At 38.0% G+C, this 27,933-nt stretch overlaps 2 protein-coding genes across 2 annotated transcripts in view; one reads left to right on the top strand and one right to left on the bottom strand.

Moving 5' to 3' along the window:
• Window positions 1-27,933, bottom strand: part of PDE3B (phosphodiesterase 3B) — a 179,685-nt gene that overhangs the window by 58,092 nt on the left and 93,660 nt on the right. The window contains exon 2 of the mRNA XM_032853535.1: window positions 8,215-8,265. Within this exon, the coding sequence (XP_032709426.1) occupies window positions 8,215-8,265 (51 nt within the window). The remainder of the gene's footprint in view (window positions 1-8,214; window positions 8,266-27,933) is intronic.
• On the top strand, window positions 12,677-13,441 carry LOC116865228 (rRNA-processing protein FCF1 homolog). The gene has a single exon (XM_032853536.1). It carries the CDS (start codon window positions 12,686-12,688, stop codon window positions 13,280-13,282), a length of 597 nt encoding a protein of 198 aa, XP_032709427.1. The 5' UTR covers window positions 12,677-12,685; the 3' UTR covers window positions 13,283-13,441.

The following is a 27,933-nucleotide window of genomic DNA, read 5'->3' as shown; positions in this document are numbered from 1 at the left end:
TCTAGCTTTTCATTTAAAGTAAGAGATATGGGACTCTCACTTGACCACTAAGCGGGCCTTGAAGAGTTATTAACTGACCGAATTTCAATATTGTTCTATCTTGGGAAATAAGGAGGCCCAAAGAGAAGGGAGAGAGATGGAGGAACAGCTGGTCAGTGTAGCAGTCAAACACACAATATTTATTGAGTTAACCATCTTTTGTGAGCATGACTCATGGCACCCCAGACCAATTACAATAGTAACATCCAAGATCGCTGATCACAGATCACCATAACAAGTGTCATGATGAAAAAGTTTGAAATATTTTAACACTTACCAAAATGTGTCTGAGAAACATGAAGTGAGCAAATGCTCTTCTTAAAACAGTAAAAACAGACCTGCTTGATGCAGGTTTGCTACAAACCTTCAATTTGTTAAAAACAAAACAAAACCAAAAAACCCACCACAGCATCTGTGAGGTGCAATCAAAGGGGAGAAGTGCCTGTTTTTTTGTTATTGTTGAGATTTTCTATTTTGTTTCCTTGTTACATGCTTGTTAGAACATTTTTATGACAGCTGCATTAGAATTTCTTGTTGGGGGCACCAAGATAGCTCAGTTGGTTAAGCATCCAACTCTTGATTTCAGCTCAGGTCATGATCTTAGAGCCCCCTATCAGCCTCCCTGCTCAGTGGGGAGACTGCCTGTCCCTCTCCCTCTGCTCCTCCCCCTGCTGAGGCTCTCTCTCTAAAATAAAGAAATAAAATCTTAAAATATTTGTCAGATAATCTCAAATCTGATTTATCTTGATGTTAAGCATCGACTTTTTTTTCCTCATTCAAGTTGTGATTTTCCTGGTTCTTGGTATGAAAAGTGATTTCTTTTCTTTTATTATCAGCATTTTAGCTATTACCCTAGAAGACTCTGGGTCCTATTTAAATGTTTTGTATGGGGAGGTGGTCTTTTTGTTTAGATTTAGTACACAGGTCCCGGTCTACTTTTTCAGGCTGTGGTTCTAATGACAATTTAGCTTTCTGGGCATCCACAGTGGTATTTCGGTCTGCCTGATTATTTTCTGGTGCCACTAGGATTCCCACTGGTCCTTTCTGGTACTTCCGTGGGTGAGCAGATGGGAGGAGGAAGCAGGAATTTCCTCACACTGAGCCACCTGGTACCTCTCGGTGGGGCAAGAGAGTCTCCAGGCCACCGGCACAAAGAGCACCTTCAGGACTAGACACATGTCATGGCAGTATCCCCAGTCTCTGGGTAAAGGGAGTCTCCTGCTCAGTAGGGAATGAGAATCCCTCCCCTGACCTCTTATTGTCAGTGCAGCTCCTGATCGGTTTCCCCCTGCTAGAGCAACTAGACTCACGTGGTGTTACTGGCAGGACTCTCATTTTATCTTGGGGAAGGAATGAGCCCACCTGAGTCACCTTCTGCTGGGTCACCTCTTGCTGTTAGGCAAGGGTTTTAAGAAACCCCATCACTGCAGTTTTTATTACTGGGATCCCCAACTCCTCCACCCTCCTCTTTCCATTTTTCAGTATTCTCCTGAAATTCGGCTGCCTCTTGTTATTTCCAGAGTTCATAGTTACATTTAGTGGAGAGGAGCAGGGAGAATTAAAGCTGACGATACAGGCAGAGCAAACAGGGCAGTGTATGGTACAGAGAGGTAAAGTACAGTAAGTAGTACTACTATTAATATTATGGAAAGTGATGAAATAAAAATACAGATAAAGTGGCACCAGAGTTCAAAGAAGATACATAAGCTTTAATCCAAATGGTTAACAGAAACTTTATGGAAGGGGTAGCATTTGAACTGAGATATTAATTTGGCAGTATTTTATTTATAAAGATCAGGGAGGAATAATTTTTACATTCAAGCTAAAAATGCATTTGGGGGAGCTCATCAAGAAAGAATGCAAGTAAAGGTGCAAAACCAATAAAATAGCGAAGTACAGGGAACATAAAATTATTAAAGTACATGCTTCATTTTTCTTTTTTAAAGAGCCCTGGAAAATAAGGTTGGAGAGGCATGTTGGGACTAAATTTTTGAGAACACAGGATTCCAGGCTAATGGGTATGAACAAGGGAGAATCACGGATTTTGAGCGGGGTAAAAAGCAAGTAAAGAGAAAAAGAAGTAATGGAGGGCACTAAAATGTTGAGGTGAAAAGATAATCTTTATGTTAAGAACTGACAGAGACATGGGAAAAGAGCATTCCAGGCAGAGAGACCAGCAAGTGTGAAGACCCAGAGGGCCAGCCTGCCTCGCTTGTCTGAGGAATAACGAGGAGGCCCGAGTAACTGGAACAGAGTAGATGAAGGAGAAATTAGTACAACATAAGGTCAGAGAAGTAAACGGAAGTAGAGTGAGGGACCATATTGTGGAAGGTCACTTGGGTCCATGACAAGGACTTCAACTTTTATTCTGGGTGAGCAGAGTGTAGGAAGCAAGAGTGACAAATTTTTAAATCAGAGCTTTAATTCCTATTTCCCATTGGCTCATATGTGGCAAATCTTGGTTTTGCCCAGAGAGCTAAGAATAGATCCTGCATTTTAAAGGATGACTGAAGAGGGGGAGGAGGGTAGGGTAGGTGGCTGTGCTAAAATGCTAAATATTTTAAGAATATCTGGGTAGCAGGACGCCTGGGTGGCTCAGTTGGTTGAGTGGCTGCCTTCGGCTCAGGTCATGATCCCAGCTTCCTGGGATCGAGTCCCACACTGGGCTCCTTGCTCAGAGGGGAGCCTGCTTCTCCCTCTGCCTCTGCCTGTGCTCACTCTCTCTGACAGATAAATAAATAAAAACCTTTAAAAAAAAAAAAAAGAGTATCTGGGTAGCCAATTAACATATGAAAATGCTAAAATATTTACTATCTGGCCCTTTATAGAAAAAACTGTGCTAAATCCTGTCTTATATTATAGTTTCAGAGATACTTAGAATTCATTATTATATATTAATATAATATTAGCTCACATTTTTATTGAGTGCTACTATCCCCCGGGCACTTGTTGTTGTTGTTGTTGTTGTTATCGTAATCAGCCCTCTGAGGAAATTGGTATTATTCCCAATGTATAAGTGATGAATTTTGTTCGAGTGACACAAGAGGCTTGCCTTATTTTTCAGCAAGGAGGCTATATCAAACGAACTTTTCTGCCTAGAATAGTTTAGAAGAGCTGAAATAAAATAAAAATAGTAGGGCACCTGGAGGGCTCAGTGGGTTAAGCCTCTGCCTTCAGCTCAGGTCATGGTCCCAGGGTCCTGGGATGGAACCCCACATCTGGCTCCCTGCTCAGCGGGGAGCCTGCTTCCCCCTTCCCCTCTGCCTACTTGTGATCTCTCTCTGCCAAATATATAAATAAAATCTTTTTAATAAATAAATAAATAAATAAATAAATAAAAACAGCACCCATTTCAAGGCTGTTCAGAGAACAGTCAAGCAGTCAGGCCTTGAAAGAACAAGAACTCAAGAGTTAATAAATTAAAATGAATCCGCCATCCTGTGCTACTACATCAAGGTCTCTGCTACAGACTTGTAACTGGCCAGGGAAGAAAGGCTATGGAACAGAGCAGTTAAGAGGCCAGGAATCAGAGCAGAGCTTTCTGTAGTCAAAGGAGGTTGGAAGACTGAAACATCAGGGCAAGACAGGCAGGATCTCAGAGAGAAGAAAAAGCAGCAAGCTTGACTTCAGAGCTGCTTTCCCCTGAAGGCATTTGCCAATTTGCAAACAGCGGCTGAGATAGAGAAAGCAGGCAAAAATTGTCAAACAGATTTCTATTTTGAAAGTAAAATAGAGCTTCCAGCAGTCTCAAGGCTGGAGGGAACAACAAAAAAAGGAGTTCCTAGAAAGCACCACTAACCCAACTGTTAAAAGAACAGACAGAAAACTGAAACAGGCCTAAAACTACTGAAGAAATTGAATCCATAATTTAACATTTGTTCATAAAAAAAGCTCCAAACTGAGATGGCTTCACCACAGCATTCTTTCAAACATTAAAGAAAGAATACCAATCTTACAAATGTTTCTTGATAACAGAGAGTGAATAGCCCACTTTATTTTATGAGGCCATTATAAGCTTTATGCCAAAAACATGCCAAGAACATTATGAGAAACAAGAATTATAGGCCAATTTTCTCGTAAACATGGATTCAAAATTCCAAAACAAAAAATGAAATCCAGTGGGGTGTGTGTGTATACACACACACACACACACACACACACACATATATATGTATATTTTAAAATATTTTTTTAAATTTTTAATAAAAATATTTTTAAAATATCTTGATGTACACACACACACATATATGTATATTTTAAAATATTTTTTTAAATTTTTAATAAAAATAATATTTTTAAAATATCTTGATCAAATTTGCTTTATTCTGGGAATACGGGAATGGTTTATCACAGGCACGGAATTAAACAATATAATTCACCACATTAATAGAATAAACAGAAAAAAATCTAGGAATAATCTCCATAGTTGCAGAAAAAGCATCTGATAAAAATTCTACACCCATTCATGACTAAAAAGAGAAAAAAAAAAGGTCTTTAGTAAACTAGGATTAGAATGGAACTTCCTTAATTTTTTTTGAACTTCCTTAATCTGATAAAAGGTATCCAGAGAAAGCATTGGTGATATTTTCATCAAAAGACATCATGATAAATCAGACTAGGAAAGGACTTAAACACACACACACACACACACACACACACACACACACATATACATTTTGGGGCGCCTGGGTGGCTCATTTGGTAAAGCATAGGCCTTCGGCTCAGGTCATGATCCTGGAGTAGAGGATGGAGATCTACACTCAGCAGAGAGCCTGCTTCTCCCTCTTTGCCTGTCCCTCTCCACTCATGCATGCTCTCTCTCTCAAATAAATATTTTTTTTTAAGATTTTATTTATTTATTTGACAGACAGAGATCACAAGTAAGCAGAGAGGCAGGCAGAGAGAGGGGGAAGCAGGCTCCCCGCCGAGCAGAGCGCCCGATGTAGGGCTTGATCCCAGGACCCTGAGATCATGACCTGAGCAGAAGGCAGGGGCTTTAACCCACTGAACCACCCAGGTGCCCCTCAAATAAATAAAATCTTAGGGAAAAAACCCCACCCATTTTAACTACATTCTATATATATACACATATATATATGCTTTTATACATATATACACTTTTATGTATATGTATGTATATATGTACATACATATATAGCCTTTGTGTATATGTGTACACACACACACACACACACACACACTCATTTCCAAAATACATAAACAAATCCTACTGATCACCAAGTAAATCAGTATAAAGAACCCACCCAAGAATATCTGGGTAGCCAATTAACATATGAAAAGATCCTCAACCTGATGAGTCATCAGTGAAATGCAAGTATTAAAAGCAGTATGATACACTGCTGCACAGCTAGCAGAAAGATTTAAAAGAGACCCTACCAAGTGTTCACAAGGATGTGGAGCAACTGGAACTCTCAAAAGCTGATGGTGGGTAAAAATTGATAGAAGTGCTTGGAAAACTGAGAGCTATCTACTGGGACTCCACATATGCATGCAAACCCAATGACCCAGTGGATCCACTCTAAGATATACACCCAACAAAAGACACCCAGAGTGCCAGCAGCACTACTTAAAATAGCTGGGAATGGGTTCAGTACAAGCCCTCCCAGAATGTGCCACTTTGGCATTTGTCTGTCTTTGAGCTGAAAGCACTTGAGATCCTGTGGCCTTAAGAAAAACTTCTGCCCCTCCTTTAAGTACACAGAAGAATCTAAATTGAGGGTATTTCCCCGAATAAAGGTTATTAGCAGAGACAAAAATTTTTTAAGGATATTACATAATCTCTATACCTAACGTGGGGCCCGAACCTACAACCCTGAGATCCAGGGTCACATGCTCTACCAGCCAGGCACCCCAGCAGAGATCAATTCTATCTGAGTGAACCACCTTGTATGGCAGGGCAAACATCTAATGACCAAACATCTGTTCTTCTAACCAACCTGGGAATTACATTCCTTTCCTCTGAAGTCCCAGTCCTCTGCCCCCTTTTTGTCCTTAGCTGAGAATGACATCTATACCTTACTTTCCCAGACTGTCTTTGGAATTTTCACGTTTATGTGGATTGCCTATAAGGATGCCTATTAAATCTCATTTTCTCCTGTTAATCTTATATCAGTTTGATTCTTAGTCCAGCTACAGGACCTTTAAGGGGATAGAAATTCTTGCTTCCTGACAGCCAGAAAGCATTTTTTTCAAAAATTGGGATAGAGACAACTAACTAAATAAATCTAATAAAGAGAGTAATGTTTCTGTAAATATAAAGAACAGAGATTTGGTATTTATTAATGTGTATCTATTAGTGTGGAAACCATCAGGTTTCAAACCAGCATATTATAACATAGTTTATAATTAATTTTATAAATATTTACATTAATAATTTTTTTATTTTGTTAATATTTATGTTATATATATTTCTATATAATTTATAATATAACATATTATATTTTTTGTAGACTAGAATGCATACACATTTCAATACAATGGGAAAATGGGAAAAGATCTGTAAAGATATACATCAAAAGTTAACATAATTAACATAGTTACTGCTTGTATTTAGGAGTGATTTTTCTTTTTTCTCTTATACTTCTATTTTTAATTCTTCTGATATTAATATATATTACTGAAATGATCAAAAAAGTTTAAAAGTATATATTATATGATTCCATTTATATATATAAAGTTCATAAATAAGCAAAGGCAGAAGAAAAATTAAATTTCCTTACTACCTAAGCCCATTGACAAATCCTTGAAAGGCAGAGTGACACTCTTCTAGGGCTCAACTGACTCGATGTTAAGACTTTGCTAAGGGCAAAAGGCAATCCTAGCCTACCCTCTATTACCCCCCAGCATCCTGTAAGTCTACTTTAACGTATAAAAATTCCTTTGGAAATTTCCTTTATCTCTAAACCCCCCAGCATATATGGCACCAATATACATCTGAAGGGTCTCATGACTAAGGTTTTATTAGACGATAATACATGACCTTTTCCTAACAACAGCTAGCCCCCTCAAGGTCTTGGAAACCTTGCTTTCAAAATTCCTTAGAGACTTACACTACCCCAACCCCTCCCAACCTGGAAGTATACAATGGGCCACTCCTCATAACCCCAGTGCAGCTCTTTCTGCCCACAGGTCCTATCCCCATGCTTTATAATAAAATCACCTTTTTGCACCAAAGAGGTCTCAAGAATTCTTTCTTGGCCTTCTGCTTTCAACCATAACATCTTTCCTACATCAGTCAGGGGAGACATCATCCTTGGGGATACAGTCAATAACGAGAATGGTACCTAAGTGAGGTTTCTGGAATGCTGGTAAAGTTCTATTTCTTGAAATAGGTATTAGTTATATGGAATGTTTAGTTTGTGAAAATTCATGAAGTTGTGTACTTTTTTGTATGTGTAATTTAATTGAAATTTTACCAAAACCCAAAAACAAACAAACAAAAAAACCAAACACTGTGTTTTTGTTTCCCTAGTAAAATATTCTGCCAAATGTTTTGCTTCTTCTCATATACGGCCTTTAATCTATTTCCCCCCTCTGTGAATCAGTTGCCCACAATCAGAAAAAAGAAAAAAATCTCATGCTTAGTATAGAATTATTCGTTTATTCTGAGCCCAGATTATACTACCAACATTAAAAAAAATAACTCTTGCACAAGTATGGTTTCTTATCATTTTCTTCTTCCCCTCATGATTAAAATATATGTATTTTTTAAAATTACCTAGAAGACAGTTCTTTTAGTTCAGTTAAAGAAAATCTTATGACACAGAAATCTCATGAATATAACTTCCATAAAATGTCAAAAGTTTCAGGGTACCTGGGTGGCTCAGTTGGTTAAGCATCTGCCTTAGACTCAGGTCTTGATCCCAGGGTCCCAGAATCAAGCCCAGAATCAAAGCCCCTATCTGGCTCCCCACTCATAGGGTACCTGCTTCTCCCTCTCCTTCTGCCCCTTCCACCACCCATCATGTTCTCTCAAATAATTAAAATATTTTTTAAATTTAATATATATATATATAAAATGAATAAATAAAAATTAAAAATAATAAAATGCCAAAAGTTTCATTACAGTATCCCTGAAACTAACATTATGTGTCAACTATACTTCAGTTTAAAAAAAGTTTCATTACAGACATTAGTGATATTTACTATATTTACCTGATAATGAGGTTTATACCATTGCTTTAAGTCCCAATCCCAAAGAATCATCTGGAAAACAAAACAAAACACTTAGTTACAAACCAGAAATAAACAAATATATGTCAAGATGAAATAGAACATCTTCAATTACAAGTACCTAAAAGACATCTTACAGTTTGGGAGAGCAACTGGAAATGTGAGAATTATAGAAAGAATATTCCATGAATTATATAATTTGTGATTGGGGAATCAAGAAAATTGTCAGAATAAAGCCACTATAATCAGGCATATTAACCTTCAAAATATCCATTACCACAAAAAGGAAAATACAAATCAAAATAACACCCAGTTACTAAAAATACAAGAAAAATTACAAATCATCAGACATTCTCCCTCCTCCCAGAGACATCTTCAAAGGATCATCACTCATCATTCTAAACCATGTCAGTAGGTGGTGCTATTTCCTTACTAATAAGGTAGTTCTTGCAAAAGCAATTTAAAAAGCTTGTCTTTGGCACCTGGGTAGCTCAGTGGGTTAACCTTCTGCCTTCGGCTCAGGTCATAATCAAGGGGTCCTGGGATCTAGTCCAGCATCCGGCTCTCTGCTCAGCGGGGAGCCTGCTTCCCCCTCTCTGACTGCCTCTCTGCCTACGTGTGATCTCTCGGTCAAATAAATGAATAAAATCTTAAAAAAAAAAAAAAAAAGCTTGTCCTTGGGGTTAGATTAAGTATAAAGCAACAGATTATAAACAGCAACCCTCAACCCTTTTGATATGCAGATAATTAGTGACCGTTTTCCTGTTTGTCTCCTTTACAGGCTATCCATGATAACTTCTTAGTTTCAGACCAGTATTTTCCTGTCCTTTTTCTTCCTGGCAAGCTTTCTGGCAACTTCTCCTTCCAACAGTCACTATGCTCAAGGAGAAAACATTAGCTTTAATTTAGCAATCTATAACTGCTATCTATAATTAATCATAAATTTCTCTTTAATAAAAAGGTCTCCTTTTGCCAAAATAAATTGATAATAATCGCAATTTTCTACATAGCTTCCTAGTCTCTAATTTAAACCTAATTTGTAATACAATCACCTGATTTCTATATACTGAACTATTACTTTTTTTCCAAGTAAATTCTTCCCCCAACGGGGGGCTCCATCTCACAACCACAAGATCAGGAGTCACATGTTCTTATGGACTGAGCCACCAGGCGCACCTGAAGAGTGAACTATCTGTGTTGTTTTTTATCCTTGGTCTTCTGTCTCCTGTCTGCAAAAAATCTTAAAGGGTTATCCACTCTATCACTGGTCCAATATTTTATCAGGAGTTGGCATATTTTTCTTTCTATAGAGGGACAGACAGTAAATATTTCAGGCTATGGAAGCCACCTAAGGTCACTGCGACATCATCTTTTTGTTTTACAATGCTTAAAATGCAAAACCATTCCTAGCTGGAAAGTCCTACAAAAACAGGCTGCTGGATGGATTTCGTCAGTGGGCTATCGTTTGCTGACCCTTATTTTAGAGGACATACCCACCCTAATCACTCAAAAGATTGTCAGTTGTCATTATCATCATCTCCCTGTCAACACCCTTGCAAAAGGTCGTCTCTTGCTAGTGAAAAAAAAAAAACTATTTCTCCCCCAAAGAATATCCCAACATACTGTAACTACATCTAAAACCTATGGACCAGTACCCACAGAATGGACATGGTATAACCACATGCAAAGTAGTTCATGAATATTAATAGACTCATTAAACTTATGCAGTATTTTATATGGCCCTAAATGTAATCCTGACATAATTATTTCAGGTTGTGATGTGACCAGCATACATTCTAGATTCTAGAAACATTAATTAATACAGTTTAAGATGTTAATTACTTTCTCAGAACACTCATGTTAAAAGTAATGTAACTTGGGGCACCTGGTTGGCTCAGCTGGTTAAGCAGCAGACTCCTGATTTCAGCTCAGGTCATGATCTCGGGATCCTGGGATTGAGCCCTGCACGGGACTCCAAACTCAACCCAGAATCTGCTTCTCCCCCTCTCTCTAGCCCCACATTCTCTCTCCCTCTCTAAGATAAATAAAATGTTTTTTAAGAGTAACATACTTAAATCCCTAAGTTTCTTTTATACTTGGTATTTCTATGTTCCACTTTGTCCACTCTCACACAGTTGGTATTTTTAAAGTATTTATTTATTTGAGAGAGAGAGAGAGCGTGCGCGAGAACACACACACACACACACACACACACACACACACACACACGGCAGGGGGTCGGGGGAGCAGGGTGAGAGGGAGAAACAGACTCCCCACTGAGCAGGGAGTCCTACATGGGGCTTGATCCCAGGACTGACCTGAGCTGAAGGCAGACACTTAACTGAGCCAACCCAGGCGTCCCTACAATTGGTATTTTAGACCCAACTGCAATACTTCACTTCTGTCCTTAATTTTTCTTTTGAGATTGAAGATGTCAACTAGCATAGTGACCATTCCTTTCATCATTTGTAAACCTGAGGTTTTGGTTTTTTTTTTTTAAAGATTTTATTCATTTATTTTGACAGAGAGAGAGAGATCACAAGCAGACAGAGCAGCAGGCAGAGAGAGAGGGGGAAGCAGGCTCCCTGCCAAGCAGAGAGCCCAATGTGGGGCTCGATCCCAGGACCGTGAGATCATGACCTGAGCCGAAGGCAGAGGCTTAACCCACTGAGCCACCCAGGTGCCCCAAACCTGAGGTTTTCTTAAGTCACCAATAAAAAGCACAGAACAGACAGGTATGAAGTCAGAGCCACATGATCAGTCACCAAACATTACCTAGGAGAGAGGCATCAATTCACTAATTTGCATTCTAAATCTGTAAACTTGCCTAACTACCGTCCTCCAATCCATACTTCCACATGTCTTCTACAAAGTATGCCATTAAACAGTGACAAATGGGGGGCACCTGGGTGGCTCAGGGGGTTAAAGCCTCTGCCTTCGGCTCAGGTCATGATCTCAGGGTCCTGGGATGGAGCCCCGCATCGGGCTCTCTGCTCAGCGGGGAGCCTGCTTCCTCCTCTCTCTCTGCCTGCTTCTCTGCCTACTTGTGATCTCTCTGTCTCTGTCAAGTAAATAAATAAAATCTTTAAAACAAACAAACAAAAAAACAGTGACAAATGCCTATTCCTCACTTTCCCAATTCATGGGTTTACGTAGAAGCTGATCTTTTGCTAAATCAAGCGTATTTTCATTAAGACAGTTTCTTAACACGGAGTCTTCCTTGCTCCCCATTTCATTCACCTATAATTAAATACTATCTTCTTAAATGCTTGTAGTCTACTGCCAGAACCATACCTGTATTCATATTATGCATTCTTAAGTTAGTGCTATCACTCCCAAGCAGGTGAAACCTGGTTCTTAGGACACACACAGACACACACAAAAAATCTTAAAAATAATAAAATGATTGTAGGTCTCCAAACACCACAGTACAGAAGCAGAGAGACCGTCAATCTACAGTACTGAAATTTCATGGAGGAGGAAGAATGATTCGAGGGGGAAAAATGTCTAAAACGGCTCATTGGGAGGGGAATGAAAATGAAAATAGGTTGAGAAATAGGGACATAAAGTCATCTGGCTTCTGGCTGAGAGAAACACCATTAGCTTATGGTCTGAGCGCACCGTGTTGAAGGTTTGCCTGCTTAGAAGCGGCAGCAACATGAGAGGTCATGGACGCCCTACTCCAACTGCTCTTGGAGGCCTTTGTCTGAAATCCCCTGCAGGTTAGCAACTGAAAAAACATACAGTGAAAGTCACAAACTGCTAGCAGACTGTATTCTGTTTAATCTGAACACCCAGCGATTAGTGATTTTGAGCAAACACAATTTTTGCCTGGGTCCACCAGGAATTCTGCAGTTACAAATGTATGAAAGCAGTGTGACTCCAAGTGTGCACCACAGTAAGATAAAGAAAGAAATGGACAGTACAGGCTTAGGGATTTTTATAGCAATTTAACATTGGCCAAAACGTTTTTAGTGCATTTTATAAAAGCATCAATCCACAACAGATCAGAAGAAAAGCCTTCCCAAAACTTGGACTTTGCTATACCATTTAACCTAGATGCACACAGCAGCACTGTATGGGGTAGCAAGCAAACTCAGTGAAACCCAACTGTCCGTAACAAGATGGGGACACTGGTATACTCATACCATGGAATACAACGGTGAAAATAAATGAAGTACCGTTACATACTACATAAATTAATCCCAGAAACAGAGGACTGAATAAGAAAAGTCATAGAAGAATACACACAGTATAATTTGATACCTGTAAAATATTTACTTTTCAGGAAAGTAAAATATACTTTCAAAATAATTACTTTTCAGGAATATAAATAAGATACATTTATATCATATATATATATATATATAACATATATTAAAATAATTACTTTCCAGGAATATAAATATATAGGAAACTCTAAGAAATTCAGGATGGTGAGCACGACGTGAACATGGGGAAGCAAAAGAAAGCAAGGAAGTATGCGACTATGAAGCGAATGCTTAGTCTCCGAGATCAGAGGCTTAAAGAAAAGGATAGATTAAAACCTAAAAAAAAAGAAAAGAAAGATCCCAGTGCACTCAAGGAAAGAGAAGTCCCCCAACATCCTTCCTGCTTATTCTTCCAATATAACACACAACTGGGCCCACCTTACCACATCCTGGTTGATACGAACTTTATCAACTTTTCCATTAAAGCCAAACTTGACTTAGTGCAGTCAATGATGGACTGTCTTTATGCCAAGTGTATCCCTTGTGTAACTGACTGTGTAATGGCTGAAATTGAGAAACTGGGGCAGAAGTATAGAGTGGCTCTAAGGATTGCCAAGGATCCAAGATTTGAACGATTACCATGCACACACAAAGGAACCTATGCAGATGACTGCTTAGTGCAGAGAGTAACTCAGCACAAGTGTTACATCGTGGCCACAGTTGACCGAGACCTTAAACGAAGGATCCGGAAGATTCCTGGAGTTCCCATCATGTACATTTCTAACCATAGGTACAACATTGAGCGGATGCCAGATGACTACGGAGCCCCTCGGTTCTAATTCTTAAAAGATAGAGTTCCTCTGCCTTCCTTTACCAACTTTTTCTATTGCCGGTTCATATTAGCAACATGCTATAGCATGAATTATTCTTCTTACCCTTTTCCTGTTATGAGCTGAGTATGGTTAAATACACTCACTTTTTGGTATTGTTTTGAAATTGATAATTTGTATCATTTTAAATATTGTTGCATTTTTTTTTATAAATCAGATGATTGCTCATAAAAAAAAAAAAAAAAAATTTCAGGATGGTGATTGTTTCTAAGGGATAAGAGAAGGAAACTGGAGCCAGGCGTGGCATACAAGGAACTTCAAAGTTACCGGTAATGTTCAAAATCAATGGTAATGGAGAGTAGCTGCTGTTTGTTATCCTTCGTCTATACTTTATACATGTAAGTATTTATGTAGCTTTAATTAAAAACTAAGAATTTAGGAAGTTAACGAAGTGAAGACAGTGACTAGTGAAAACTCTTGAGAAATTGTGCTGTAAGTGGCAAGAATGAAATGGGGTAATGGTTGGAAAAGAATGTGGGGATAATACTTTTGTCGTCGTTGACATGGTTAACAAAAGCTCTAGGTTCTAGAGCGTGTCTATACCTGATAGGAACGATCCAGGACAGTAGCAGAACTAATAATACAGGACAGATTGAGAGATAGTCAAAATAACAAAATCCTTAAGAAAGATACTGCTCAATGGCTCTATAATAGGATTTAGATAAAATTTAAACTAGGAAACAGTAATGGAGTATTAGCCATTATTTATCAGATTATGATCTATAAATCACTTGTTCATCAGTGGTCTGGAATGTTTAGAGGGAAAAAGGAATCTATATACTTTACATATATTTCACAATTATGAAATATTAGATTAATTCTGATTTCCACAGAGATCTCATCATCCTCATCGTAATAGCTATTATTTTCTTAAAAGCTGGGCAGGTGCCCTAAGGCCCGTGTTATTCTTTACAAATTATCTTAACTGAAGTATTTTTACGTCACTGGAATATTATTGTTTGCATCTATTAAAGTTTGCATTCTTTTCATTGTGTTGCACTATATCTCCAATCAAAAAAAGAAATGGCTCAAAGTTGGTTTCCTAAAGCTTTTAAGGTGTTGATAAAAATAAAAACATAAATAACTCAGAATTAATGCTCAGCCTAGATCAAGAACAAGACTCCAGGGGCGCCTGGGTGGCTCAGGTCATGATCTCCAGGTCCTGGAATGGAGCCCCAAGTTGGGCTCCCAGCTCAGCAAGGGGTCTGCTTCTCTCTCCCCTTCTCTGCCTCTCCTCCTGCTTGTGCTCTCTCAAATGAATAAATAAAATCTTAAAAAAAAAAAAAGACTCTAATGCAAATGGAATACAAATCTAATACAAATACCACACAAACCCAAAAAATGAACATATTACTAGGACATACAAGAGTGACTATCTAGAAGCTAATTTTTTTTTAGGCTTGTATTCATTTATCCTATATTCCTCTGTTTTCCACTTTGAAACTTTATCGAATAATGATAATAGGAAGCCATGGAAACTTTTAGGTCATATTCCAACAAAACCTAAAAATCGTTTTGGAAAACCAACAGAATCTTTCTAGAACAAGAGCATAATGCTTTCTTATATGAATCTGAAGATTTTTGTTCTTTTTTTTTAAAGATTTTATTTATTTATTTGACAGACAGAGATCACAAGTAGGCAGAGAGGCAGACAGAGACAGAGGAAGGGAAGCAGGCTCCCCGCTGAGCAGAGAGCTCCATGCGGGACTCGATCCCAGGACCCTGGGATCATGACCTGAGCCGAAGGCAGAGGCTTTAACCTACTGAGCCACCCAGGCGCCCAAGATTTTCATTCTTAAAACAGAAGAGATACCATCCAGATTCTCTGCTCCTCAATGCAAATGCGCATTTAAAAAAAAAAAAAAAGGATATACTACTGCTGAGGGGCTTGCAAAACCAGCCACGCAGATGATAAACATTATGCTGGAAGAAGTAACAGATCAAATAATTTCCAACATATACTTACCATACGACACCTTGGGGTATCTCAGAACCGAAAAGGCATAGGATGTAAGAGTAATTACCATCACGCTTGCATACAGTAGCCATGTCACTCATGTCACTTAACTGCTGGATGAATGTGCTCATGGGCTAAGTCTGAATCAACTCTGGTTTGTGCAATACTTAGGAGGGAGGGTGGCGGACAAGTTCCTACGTATCTATCACTGAAAACCCATACTACAAAAGAGGATCCCCCCCCACCATTTAATGATTATTTTGTGAACTCTGACAGAAACTGAGAAACATGTATTAGAAGTTCTGTCAGAATCAGTTATCTATACAGCAAGAAGTCCTGCTAACAAGGAGACTATCTCCTAACTGCAGATTTATACACTACTTTATTCACAGAAGACAGCTGGTGGTTGAAACACATATGCTGCTCATAATTCAGCGTTTAAGAAATAGCACAGGGGCGCCTGGGTGGCTCAGTGGGTTAAGCCGCTGCCTTCGGCTCAGGTCATGATCTCAGGGTCCTGGGATCAAGTCCCGAATGGGGCTCTCTGCTCAGCAGGGAGCCTGCTTCCCTCTCTCTCTCTCTCTCTGCCTGCCTCTCTGCCTACTTGTGATCTCTCTCTGTCAAGTCAGTAAATAAAAATCTTTAAAAAAAAAAAAAAAAAAGAAAGAAAGAAATAGCATATATGTAACTGCACGCAATTTTTGGCCAGAGTATACATCCTTTCCGTGTGCTGTGGGAAATAGGGCAAATAAAATGTATTTGTTTTTGAGAGAGACAGAGGAGGGACAGAGGGAGAGGGAGAGAGGGACTCTCCAGCAGACTCCTGGCTAAGCGCAGAGCCTGATGTGGGGCTCAGTCCCATGACCCTGAGACCATGTCCCACAGCCAAAATCAAGAGTCGGGTGCTTAACCAAGACACCCAGGCACCCCTATTTCTCAAGTTTTTAAGTATGATAATGGTCATTAGCTTAGCAACTGACACAGCTCTGAAAATAATCTTCAGTGAGAAATCTCTTTACAGCTGCAGAGGCCACGCTGAATCTGAGTATTCAGAACCAAGAACAAAAAATACTCGCTGCCTTTTATCACCCAATTACGATTTTGCTTGGATTTTTCTAATTTAAGAGAAACACAGAACAGAATAGAATTTAGTTGGATACAGAATGAATCTAAACACAAAACCTATTCACTCATCAGTGAGCTACAACAGAGATACCCTTAATGTTGCAAACAATGTTCAGTGATATAAAAATACTGTGACTTTTTAGTTTTTAAAAATTATAATGAATCATTTTTATACATTTGTCTAAAATTGGCAGTTGCCTACCATGCATACTGAATACATAGTATATGGTGCATGGATATTAAAAGTTTAAGAAAAACTGGCAGAAACATTCATTCCTCCCATATAATATACAGCTCTTTTAAAATCTTCCAAGGAAACAGTTTATGTCCTGTATATACATTGTTCCTAAGTCAGCAAAATTTTAGGCATCTAAACTTTAATACCAATACCAAAGTAGAGTCTGTAAATAATTTAAATAGAAAAATAATTTAGCTAAATTTTTAACCACAGTAAAAAAAGAAGTTGTAGTGGGTACAGTATGTTTTCAGAATATGGTTCTGCTATATTAGAAGGCACCATTTAATGAAAGTATGAAATTTTAGTAGCTGTTTTAGGAGCTTCCAATATTTATGTTTCCTTTTCAGCTCAAATACAGTATCGGAAATTATTATATATTTTCACACACTGCGGTCATCTGTTCAAAACTATGTAGCATTCTATGTAGCATATGAGGTATATACTACTAAAAGAATTTTTTAGGGGATTTGATAAAGTGAACCCAAGACTATGCCTTCATATAAATTCAACTTTGTGGTTTAAAAAGTTGAATCCTGATAAGTTTCTGTTTGAATATGTTTATAAGTCCAACATGCTTTACAGAGCTCTACAAAACCACCAATACCACAGTGAAACATCACCAGTACAACCAGGAGATGTTATCAGGTTCTATTACGTCAATGAGGTTTTATTTCATTGTTCCCTATGTAGCCAAAAAGAAAAACATATATGCACCTTCAAGTCAAACTCACAGAACTGTTAGACTTATCTGAAATTTTTAAAAAATGTTTATTATGGTACAGCTGTGAGTTAACTGTTACAATACCCTTTAATCTCAAATTGCTTAATGACAATTTACTTGAACTTTGTATATAAATCCATGCTAATGAAACTGACTGAATTTCAGTATTTCCAACTTTTTCTATTTCTATGCCTTCCAACCTAGGCCCAATAAAGAAACCATTTAACTCTGTAATTGTGTTTACTGACCAGAAACCAGGAACATAAATGGATAGCCAAAGTGTTAAACTAACTGAACCTGTACTTTCTGTCTAAAGGGCAAAGATAGTACCCTTGACCCCTGCATGACAAAGAAGGGCCCCAGACAGAAGAACTGAGAAGCAGAAAAAAGGTGTGTGTGTGTATAGGAAAGGTGGTGCGAGGACTCATATTACTTGGATACAGCTCCGACTAATCCAAACAATATGATTATGGTAACTGAGACAGTATGCTATGTACCAGCACCATATTAGACACTTAATACATATTGTCTCCTTTAATCCTTACTAGAATTCTCTGTGGTTAGCCTTATTTCCCCATTTTACAGATGACACAACAGAGACTAAGAATGGTTAAATAACCAGCCCAAAGTCACATGACTAGTAAGTGTCAGAGACAGAAACTGAATTGAGCTCTAACTCCAAAGCTTTAAGGATTCTTAACCATGATGCCATACCATCTTCTTCTTATTTGCTGAACACTATTATATGCCAGCAGTGTGCCAGGCACTTGGCAGCCATGTAAAATCACAACAACTTTGCCAGTCACCCCATTTTCTCGATGGAGAAGTTGAGGCTCGGTGATTATACTAATAATTCTGTATTTGCCTCCCAGAGTCCTTTTGCCCTTCCCTTGATCCCAGGGAGGCTGATCCCTATTCTCTAACACTAAGCTCCCATGCAGCTGATTTCTGCTTACCCTGGGACCCACCAACAGGAAACTAGAATCTGAGAGGAAAGAGAAATCAAGGTTATTTTTCTGTTGCCTGCGTACACACCATTGTCCCGTGTAATGGCTGTGTACCTCCCCTCCCCTCTGCCCCGCCCCCATGACTACAGCTCTTACCAGATGGCCTTCCCCTCACAACTGAAGCTGTGACTTTGAAAACACCATTTCCACCCCTATCCTTGCAGCTCCAGGAGCGGTAACAGCTTTTCATGGTTGCTCGTCTCACCATCTCTCACCCACTCTCTTAGCTCTGCCCATTCTCTCAAAGTCAATTCATCATTGAAATCTTTTTAACTGAACCAGCTTAAAATGAATTCTATTTCTACACCCCTAAATAGTACAGGGATGTTGTAACTAAGTTCACATGTCAGCTAGTAAATCACAGAGCTAGAATCTGAACTCAAATGAATTTTACCTCCCTCCAATTTTATTCCCTTTCCAGTATGCTAAAAGGATAATTATTCATGCTTTTTATGAGGATCTTTTCCAAAAACATTGCTTTTAATTATCAAGTCACCCTGTAAAATCGGATCCCACCTTCCCTGCATTTCATGCAGTTAATACAGATGGGACTTTCTGAGCTCTAGTCAGTGGCCAGTTTTTCCACAAACATACTAGATCCAATCCCAGGTTGCCTACTTGAAGATATTTACAAAAGCTACTCTCTCCCTCTCTCTTACATCATTTTCGCTCTCTACAAAATCATTCTTACTAGATTATAAACATGCTGTCATTTCTCACATCTCACCTACACATACCTTCTCGGGATCAAACTTACACTCAGCCACTGTCCCATTTCTCTGCTGCCCTTTGGAGCAAAATTCCTCAAAAGAGTGACGTTTGCCTCTCATTTCCAATTCCTCCCCTATAATTCTCTCGTAAGAGGACGCTGATTTAGCTACACTGGTTTATTTACTGGTCCTTGAACATGCCAGGCAAGTACCAATAAAATTCACTCCCCTTTCTTTTTCTTTATAAATTCAAAAGGAAATAAATTACATAATACTGTAGTATAAGGTGTGATTTTTCTGAAGCTGAACTAATAATTCAGATTTTATAAGGGAGCACCTGAAATACAAGTTTCATTATTTTTTTTTTTTTTTCCTGTCAAGAGTACAAAAACCAGTGACAAAGACATTTAAAGGGACAGGAATAAACACAGGTTGAGTAAGTATAATACAAAAGCATAGAAGTCATACATTATTTGAAATATACAGAGCTTTAATCTGTGGAAGTACCAATTACTTAAATCTCCACATCCTACTGATAAACTAATAAGAACTTAAAATTTTGTTCATTAGCTCTTAGGAGACTATTTTGTTTTTATCATTTGATGTTCTAAAACTGAGTAAAACACCTTTTTTAAAATCTTACAATTTTTCATAATCATTTAAAAGTTATAAAACAGTTCCACATACCATGGCCTAATTAGTGTGTTGAGAGACTAGAAGCAAAGAGAGCCGTTTTTTAAGTATAATACGTAATAGCTTCTATTTTACCAATGTTCTTAATCTTAATCTTAATCTTAATCTCTACAGGTTTTCAAAGTTTTACCTACCTGCTCTTCCTCTAGATCTCATAGGTCTTTCTGGATATACATCTTGGTGCATGCCTCAACAACTTTCTCTAGCTTATGACTGACAAAATTTTATCTCTATCCCCGACAAAGACTCCACATTCTCACCATTCTGGGGATAATATGCCAAAAATAACTGGAAAAATTGAAATTGTGAACCTTTAAAGAAAATAATTTCTATTTCCCACACCTCGCCATCGTGAATAAATATAATGTCTTCCTTTTAAGTTACAATGTGGTTTTTAGTATAATTTAAGAAAATACGAGGATTAAATTAATAATAGCTAATACTGTTTAAAATCTTACTAAAACACTTGAAGAATATGCATAAGGCACATCTTAACAAATATTCTAGAATTCTAAGGGTGGCTTATGAACAAGACCAAAAGAGAAAAAATGGCTCCTCACTTTGATAAAAATATGCTACAAACTTGACTCTGGGTCTGGAAAGAAAATCAGATCACAAGGGCCTTCAGGGAGGGGGAAAGGATGTGGGATCAACCTAAGATGGTGGTCTTACAACCAAACCTGAAGACACTCTCATCTCTACATACAACAGGTAGGCTGATGGGCTACAGCCCAAGCTCTCAGACACTGTACTGTACGGCTTCCCACCTACTTACCACTGAAACAGGAGTCTCGGTTGCTTTTTTCCTCGCCATCAACTCTATAGGGCTCACACAACGAAAAGATCCACAATCACAGTCGTTCAAGCGAAACAAAGGAACTAGCTGGTCCTATAGACAGGCACGCCCTGTGACTAACAAAGCAAATACAACATGTATTTCTTCTCTGGCTGCCCTTTAAAATTTATCTGGGGACAGATAAATTATAGTTCAAACTTGAGGATGGTGAGCCAACCAAGACACAAGCAGCACTGGTGAAATGGTTACATGTATGTATTGAGGAAAAACTAAAAAATAACACATGCAAAATCTGCTAGAAGTCCCTTTGTTCAGGAATTCTGCTCTTTGGTTCTTTTGTATCTCTGTCTCATCTAATGTGTTTACAGAGAGACACAGTCTTTGCATTCCCGAATAATACGACAGAGTCCTCATGATGTTTCACCACCGGCAGAGACTGCAAGAGTATCTCATAGTCCGTGTGTCATTTCTGCCTCAGGAGGAACACTGACGAGGACTGGTACACTCTTTCAGGGGGAAAAAAAGAGATAAAGCCAAAAATTCCTTTCAGGGGCCCAACTCTAGGCTTTGTTACCCCTCTACCCAACTCTAGGCTTTGTTGCCTCTCTACCCATCCTACCCTACCTTTGATCATTAGAACTATCAATGCCAGTTATGGGCTCAGGACCGCAGTGGCTGTTGAAGTTTCCCCTTTTCAAAAATGGGTTCTGTCCGATCCATCTTTGGGCAGAGGGTGGGAAGCCCCGTAGGTAATACCTAAACACTGTTTGGGACATGCATTTGAAAGAGAACAAATGGGTCAGAACAAACTGCAACTAAAACAAGTAAAACCTTGTTAAAAGATGAGAGATATCATATGCAAACCATGTGGTCTGGCAAACCATCTGCAACAAAAGAGAATGAAAACATGTCCATGAGGGTAGGTGCTCTGTTGGGAGCTTTATATACATTATTACATTCAACCTTTATATTCATCCTGTGAGATCAGTATTTTTCTTATTGTATAATGGAAATTCAGATTAAATAACTTGTTGAATGAATTACTCATTTTAAAAATCCCTGTCCTTCCTCATTATCAGTCTAATTCAATGTAAGATATTTCTGATTTTCTGTCATCAGTACATTTTTACATTTTTATTACATCAAGCCTGGATCTCTCATAACAAACTCCAATCAATTTTCCTGACAATTATATCTAATTTATCAAAACCATTTGTATCATGTTACTATCCTTTACAAATACTGAGAATATATTTCAGCTGAAGGGAATTTAGAAGTCAACAATTTCAATATTCTCATTTTCAGATAATGAGAACAAAGACCAGAGTAACTAAGTTATTTTCCTGGTCTTTCTTACATTTGTGCCTAACCTTACTCAACTAAAAAAAACTACCTATAGGAAGACATTCAATTTTTTAAAAATGGGGGGAGGTACTATTTGGTTTTAAGCGAGACAGGCCTTCCAAAAACAAAACGCAAGCATCTCTCTCTGATTACCTTTTATAATACTACCAACTCATCTGTCCAACTATACTCAGATGTGATTATCTCCCCAAACGGGCGGAGGTGGGGGGAGGTAGATCTGTAAACAAAAATCCGCTTAACCACTTTCTACATCTGACTTAAACCTTATTTTCCTTGGTTTTATTCTCTACTTCCTATTTCTTAATCTCAGTTGATGTATCTGGCCTCTTCAAATAGAAGACATACTTAAAGGCCATGGTGAAAGTATTCTCTAAACAATAAAGCGTTTTGGAAACAGCAACTGCAAGCTAATTTTGAAACTAATAATCAGAAATAGATTATTCAGTATGAACAAAGACACTGCCAGCATGGTAAAGATTCAAGACCAGAAGCAAGTACTCTGATTCTGCCAAACAGCTACATCTCCAAAGCATGAAAGACATTTCACACAAAAATGACTATATTGGAAAGCAGCACAGGTATATTTAAGAATATTTTCTTGGGGCGCCTGGGTGGCTCAGTGGGTTAAAACCTCTGCCTTTGGCTCAGGTCATGATCTCAGGGTTCTGGGATCGAGCCCCGCATGGGACTCTGCTCAGCGGGGAGCCTGCTTCCTCCTCTCTCTCTCTCTCTCTCTCTCTGCCTACTTGTGATCTCTGTCTGTCAAATAAATAAATAAAATCTTAAAAAAAAAAAAAAGAATATTTTCTTGTCACTTGGGTGAAATTAAACAACTTCACACAGCTAAAATTTTAAATAATAATTACTGTTATTATTGTTAATAATTTTAACAGATACATTTACTAGGCCCTTATCTGCCTTTATATTACAACTGAATGTTAAATTTAGGAGATAAAGATATTAAAGAAAGTTGTCATAAAAGCATCAAAGTGGATTATAATTAACCAAGAAAGAAATTCTAAAATCAATGTATAGTAACAAAAATATTCTTTTGCATTTAAAATGAAAATTTGCCATTTTTATTTGGGACTTTATTGGCAGAAAGAAAGTGTTCAAGTTGCCAGCAGTCTCTGTTTGACAGTGGAAGGCATTAGTTGAGTAAATAAGTTTTGTCATGGTAACAGAGCTTAAAATTAAGCAAACAAAGATACTAGCCCCATAGTGACTGGATTTGAAAATGAAAATAGAACCTCTAGTCTATAAAAAAAGGATCAGATCCCCAAGGATCCTCACAGTATATCCTAAATCTGTGAAAAAAAAGTGTACTAAAAACTTTATGCTTTTCATGAGCAAAATGACTTTTTAAAATAAATTTTAAATACAAAAATAAATTTGATACTACATTTTAAGAAAAACATCACCATGTTGGAGACCATTAAACACTAATGTTCCCTGTATACAGTAAAAAAATCTGAGAATTACTTAACATGAATTAAGTTTTATTATAATGGGATATGGATCAGATAAAGAAGTTGACAGATCAGGGGCGCCTGGGTGGCTCAGTAGGTTAAGCCTCTGCCTTCAGCTCAGGCCATGATCTCAGGGTCCTGGGATCAAGCCCCGCATTGGGCTCTCTGCTCAGTGGGGAGCCTGCTTCCCCTTCTCTCTCTGCCTGCTGCTCTGCCTACTTGTGATCTCTCTCTCTGTCAAATAAATAAATAAAATCTTAAAAAAAAAAAAGTTGATAGATCAAAAATCAAGCCTCAAGTAACTTCTAGAGATCCTACACAAACTGAGAGCAACTGCTGACTGTTCAGTGTGGAATAAATTTATTTTCCCAAAATTGAACTTTCTGATAGTGCTGCACAAGTAACAGTTACCATTAGCAGCTACAACTGGCATAAAAAGGAAACCAGATAGTTCTATTAACACTTGTCAGTCATCAATATATTAGAATTTTTAAAATACTTCTATTTTTAACTTGATAGTCTCCCCTCTCCTCAAATTAACAGCTGCTCATTCATTAGGGGACAATAGCACACCGACAAACTGTACTAATTCTTGACGACAAAGCCATTAAAAAATAAACTGACCTAGTCTTTTTGGTATGCTGATGGTTAATGAGGACAGCTAAATAAACCATTAGGCTGGCAACAGGTATGTCAGCTGTTTACTAATTCACCAATTATTAATACAAATCAGACACAAATTATGTACCTTCAGCCTCTAGAAGGACAAGGTCTGACTTGTCCCCAACTGTGATCCTACTATCTAGCAAAGTGAGTACCCAGCACATAACAGTTGCTTACTGAACACTTGCCAAAAGAATTAACCTATAAATATCACTTGTCACATTTTATAAATCTAAAATTTTGGTCATGGAATCTATCTATACTACTCCTAATAGCTAAAATTTATTGAGAGCATACTATATGCCATCATGTCACTTAAGACATTGTTCTCATTTTGACAGTTAGGCTATGGCCGAGAGACACACTAGTAACTTGCCCAAGTTTACATGCAAGTTAGTGAGAGAGCCAGAATTCCAAACCATGGGCCCTCAAACTACAAAATCCAGAATTTTAATCTCAATATTATACTAGAGGGGCGCCTGGTGGCTCAGTGGGTTAATCCTCTGCCTTCAGCTCAATATTATACTGGAACATTCACATTTCACTATTATGCTGAGAATCTCTACTATGTAAGTCTCTTTCACCCTATAGATAAGACCAGTTTATAAAAATAAGAAAATGACAGGGGCACCTGGGTGGCTCAGTGGGTTAAGGCCTCTGCCTTCAGCTCAGGTCATGATCCCAGGGTTCTGGGATCGAGCCCCACATCGGGCTCTCTGCTCAGCGGGGAGCCTGCTTCCTCTTCTCTCTCTCTCTTTCTGTATGCCTCTCTGCCTACTTGTGATCTCTGTCTGTCAAGTAAATAAATAAAATCTTCAAAAAATATATGAAAATGACAAATTTTCAAATGATAAAGACTTGTAAAACATTATTTGCCTTCCTGGCTTTTATTACTTGGTCTCCTGCTGAAGTTAAGTTCTTAACCATTTAAAACAACATCTGTTTCTATTAGAGAGCAGAACAACTTCTGTTGTTCTACAACTACAATTTAGAATACCAACGACTGCACTACTTTTGTTCCAGATAAAGCATTACAAAAATGCTCATAAAATACTTTATGGGTGAATACACCATCATCTAAAATATATGTTGTCTGGATTGCTCACACTTCATATATGTTGCCATGTACTGTTGTATAAACAATAGTGCCCTTTGGGTTTGATATTCTCCATTTGTCCCTTCATATCCACTCTCCAAATGGCAGTTTTCCCTGGGAGGCTGACCTTCTTGGTCTGCATCAAAAGGTTGTCTGTTATCTGGGTCTTCTAGAAGACTACAGGAGACGCCAGCAGAGCGGAGAGGAAAGGCCGGGAGGAAAAGGAGGTGCTCCTTCCTACACAGCACAGGCTGGCTGTGGCTGGATTCCTCCACGGAAAGCTACAGCTTCTGTTGGGGACCCTCTCCTGTAGCTCCCACAGCTATCCCTTGTCTTTTTAGGCCTTGGGTGGTGGTAATAAGGGTTGTTTCCCTTAATGCCCTCACACTTCTCTCTCCATTTTGGTGTACCATTTGTTTCTTGCTCAGAACCTAACTGATACACTACTCAACTAGATTATGTTGCTTGGTTATTTAGATACTGTTTCTCATACTTTGTCATCCTCAGCACCCACCATAAACACTTGCACACAAATAAAGGATACTAAAGGGACACCGGACAGGAGCGTCTAGGTGGCTCAGTTGGTTGAGTGTGACAGACTCTTAGCTAAGCATCTGCCTTCGGCTCAGGTCATGATCTTGGGGTCGTGAGAGATCAGCTTCTGTGTCAGACTCCGTGTTCAGCGTGGAGTCTACTTGGGATTGTCTCTCTCTGTCTCTCCTGCTTGTGCCCCACCCCCACTCTAAAATAAATCACCTTTGAGAAAAATAAAAAGACACTGGACAGAACATAAGAGTATTTGAGTTCTACCTTCAATTCTACCAATGACCAACTCCCACTAAACCTTGGATTCTTAATTGCAAAATAAGGAATTTGGATTAAACTGGATTAAATGGTTATCTGAAGTCTGTTCCAAGAATGATGTAGAGTTATTTTTTCTCTGCTAATAGTTGAAACCTCACCAACAGAGACTTCTTTCTTTTGTGTTTGGATAAGTATGGTATCACTTAAAAACAAAATAATCATTGTTTAGCTCCATGTTGGCAAATGTCTTATGTAAAGGGCCAGAGATTAAATACGCTAGGCTGTGTAGCCAGGAAACAAGATCAGTACTATATAAGAACAACTATTAACAAGAGAAAAATGTATAGTTTTTATTGACAAAATGCAAGATATAATGTTGAGTATAAATTTTTATAATGCCAGTCTGCGAATAAGAAGAATGGAATTATTTTTGGGAGGAAAGTATTTCATTTCATTATGACTCAAAGTTGGTATTCTCTATCATCAAAATCGATGTTCATCTATTAATGCTCACCTATAGTATGATTTTACATAGCTCACCCTTGAAAATGTCTTTTCAATGATATAAGTACTGCCAAATATTGACCCCAGTCCACAAGCATATGATTTTAATTACTTCAAAGGTATTCACAGAATTAGATTCTTCTGCTGGTACGTGCATTTCAGCTTGTCATTATGTTGTTCCCATGGAAGGTGACTTGAAAGTTCCTTCACTGGGCAGTTAAATGGATTCTGAAATTTAAAAAATCCTTTACTTGCACGGAGTTCCAAAAACCACTGCTCAAACTGTACTTTGATCCTTGGAACTACATCTGGTACAAACTGGCGTGGAAATGTAGATCCCACTCCTTGTTTTAACTTTTGACATGTGACATACATAAGACAGCTTGACATTATTTGTATTCAAACAACATTCCTCCTCATCAAAGCTACTTTCACTGCAGCATCAATTTGGCATTTAAGTATTATTATTCCTTGTAATTTTAGGCTGAATCCATTAAGAAATATTACCGAGTCTGCCACATAAACTAATGTCCAAAGTCATTCAGCGTTTAACAATGGCTGAGGGTGGTTCTCTCATTCAGAAAAATTTCAGTCTCAACCCGGAGCTCATATAGACAATAAACAATAGTGGATATATTACAGTGATTGTCTTTCCAAGACTGGGCTACATCCTGATTTGTGAGCGAGTAAAGGGGAGACCAGGGGTGCATAGTCAAATGTGCCTAGAAAGTTAAATTCTAAAGAGACTGTCATTATAAAATGACATTAATAAAAATAATAATTAAGGATGAGGAGATTTATAACTAGCAAGCTTAACAGGAAGGCTGTCAATTACAAAAATCAATATATATAAAGTGGATAAATGGGAGGTGTGGCCGCTCACTTTCCAAAATACAGTTCATTTTTCCAGAGGACTAACTGCGGAGTTCTTTTAAGTAATGTCATCTATAAAATCATTGTAATACTCATAATCAGCTTATTCAGATCAAATGAAGGCCCTAGGTATCACTGTAAAAACTAATCTCAATAAATGCTAACATTATTTACTACTACTTTTTGCTATTAAGTTCTCTTGACTTAAAAGTTTACAAAAAGTTAAGGAGTAATGAACATTAAAACTAAAGTGTTAAAGAAACTAGCCCGTAAAATTATATTATCAAATTAAATTATCCAATTATCAAGGGAAAAAATTAAATTAAATTTCCATAAATATCCACACAAGTCAGAAAGGAACAACTAATTCATGAAAAGTGAACTAGCCCTCTGTGCCAAAAATGCTTTCTAAAGTCTTTGCCTACCTACTGAGCCAAGTTCATTCTCACAGCCCATTATTACTTTGCCTCGGCCTCTGTTTATAAGAGCTGTTGTGGGGGGAAACAAAAAAAAGTATATGTATTTAACACAATTTAAACATGAAGTCCCTAAAACACAGGCTTCCAAAATCTCTCTATA

Source organism: Lontra canadensis, unplaced genomic scaffold, assembly GCF_010015895.1.
Source record: "Lontra canadensis isolate GAN:19392208 unplaced genomic scaffold, GSC_riverotter_1.0 scaffold7, whole genome shotgun sequence".
Taxonomy (NCBI): Eukaryota; Metazoa; Chordata; class Mammalia; order Carnivora; family Mustelidae; genus Lontra; species Lontra canadensis.
The sequence above is the reverse complement of the archived record's forward strand: the minus strand, read 5'-3'. Positions and strand labels throughout refer to the sequence as shown.

Bases quoted from the DNA above. Each gene is read 5' to 3' on its own strand.
- LOC116865228 (XM_032853536.1), top strand. From the start codon at position 12,686: ATGGGGAAGCAAAAGAAAGCAAGGAAGTATGCGACTATGAAGCGAATG.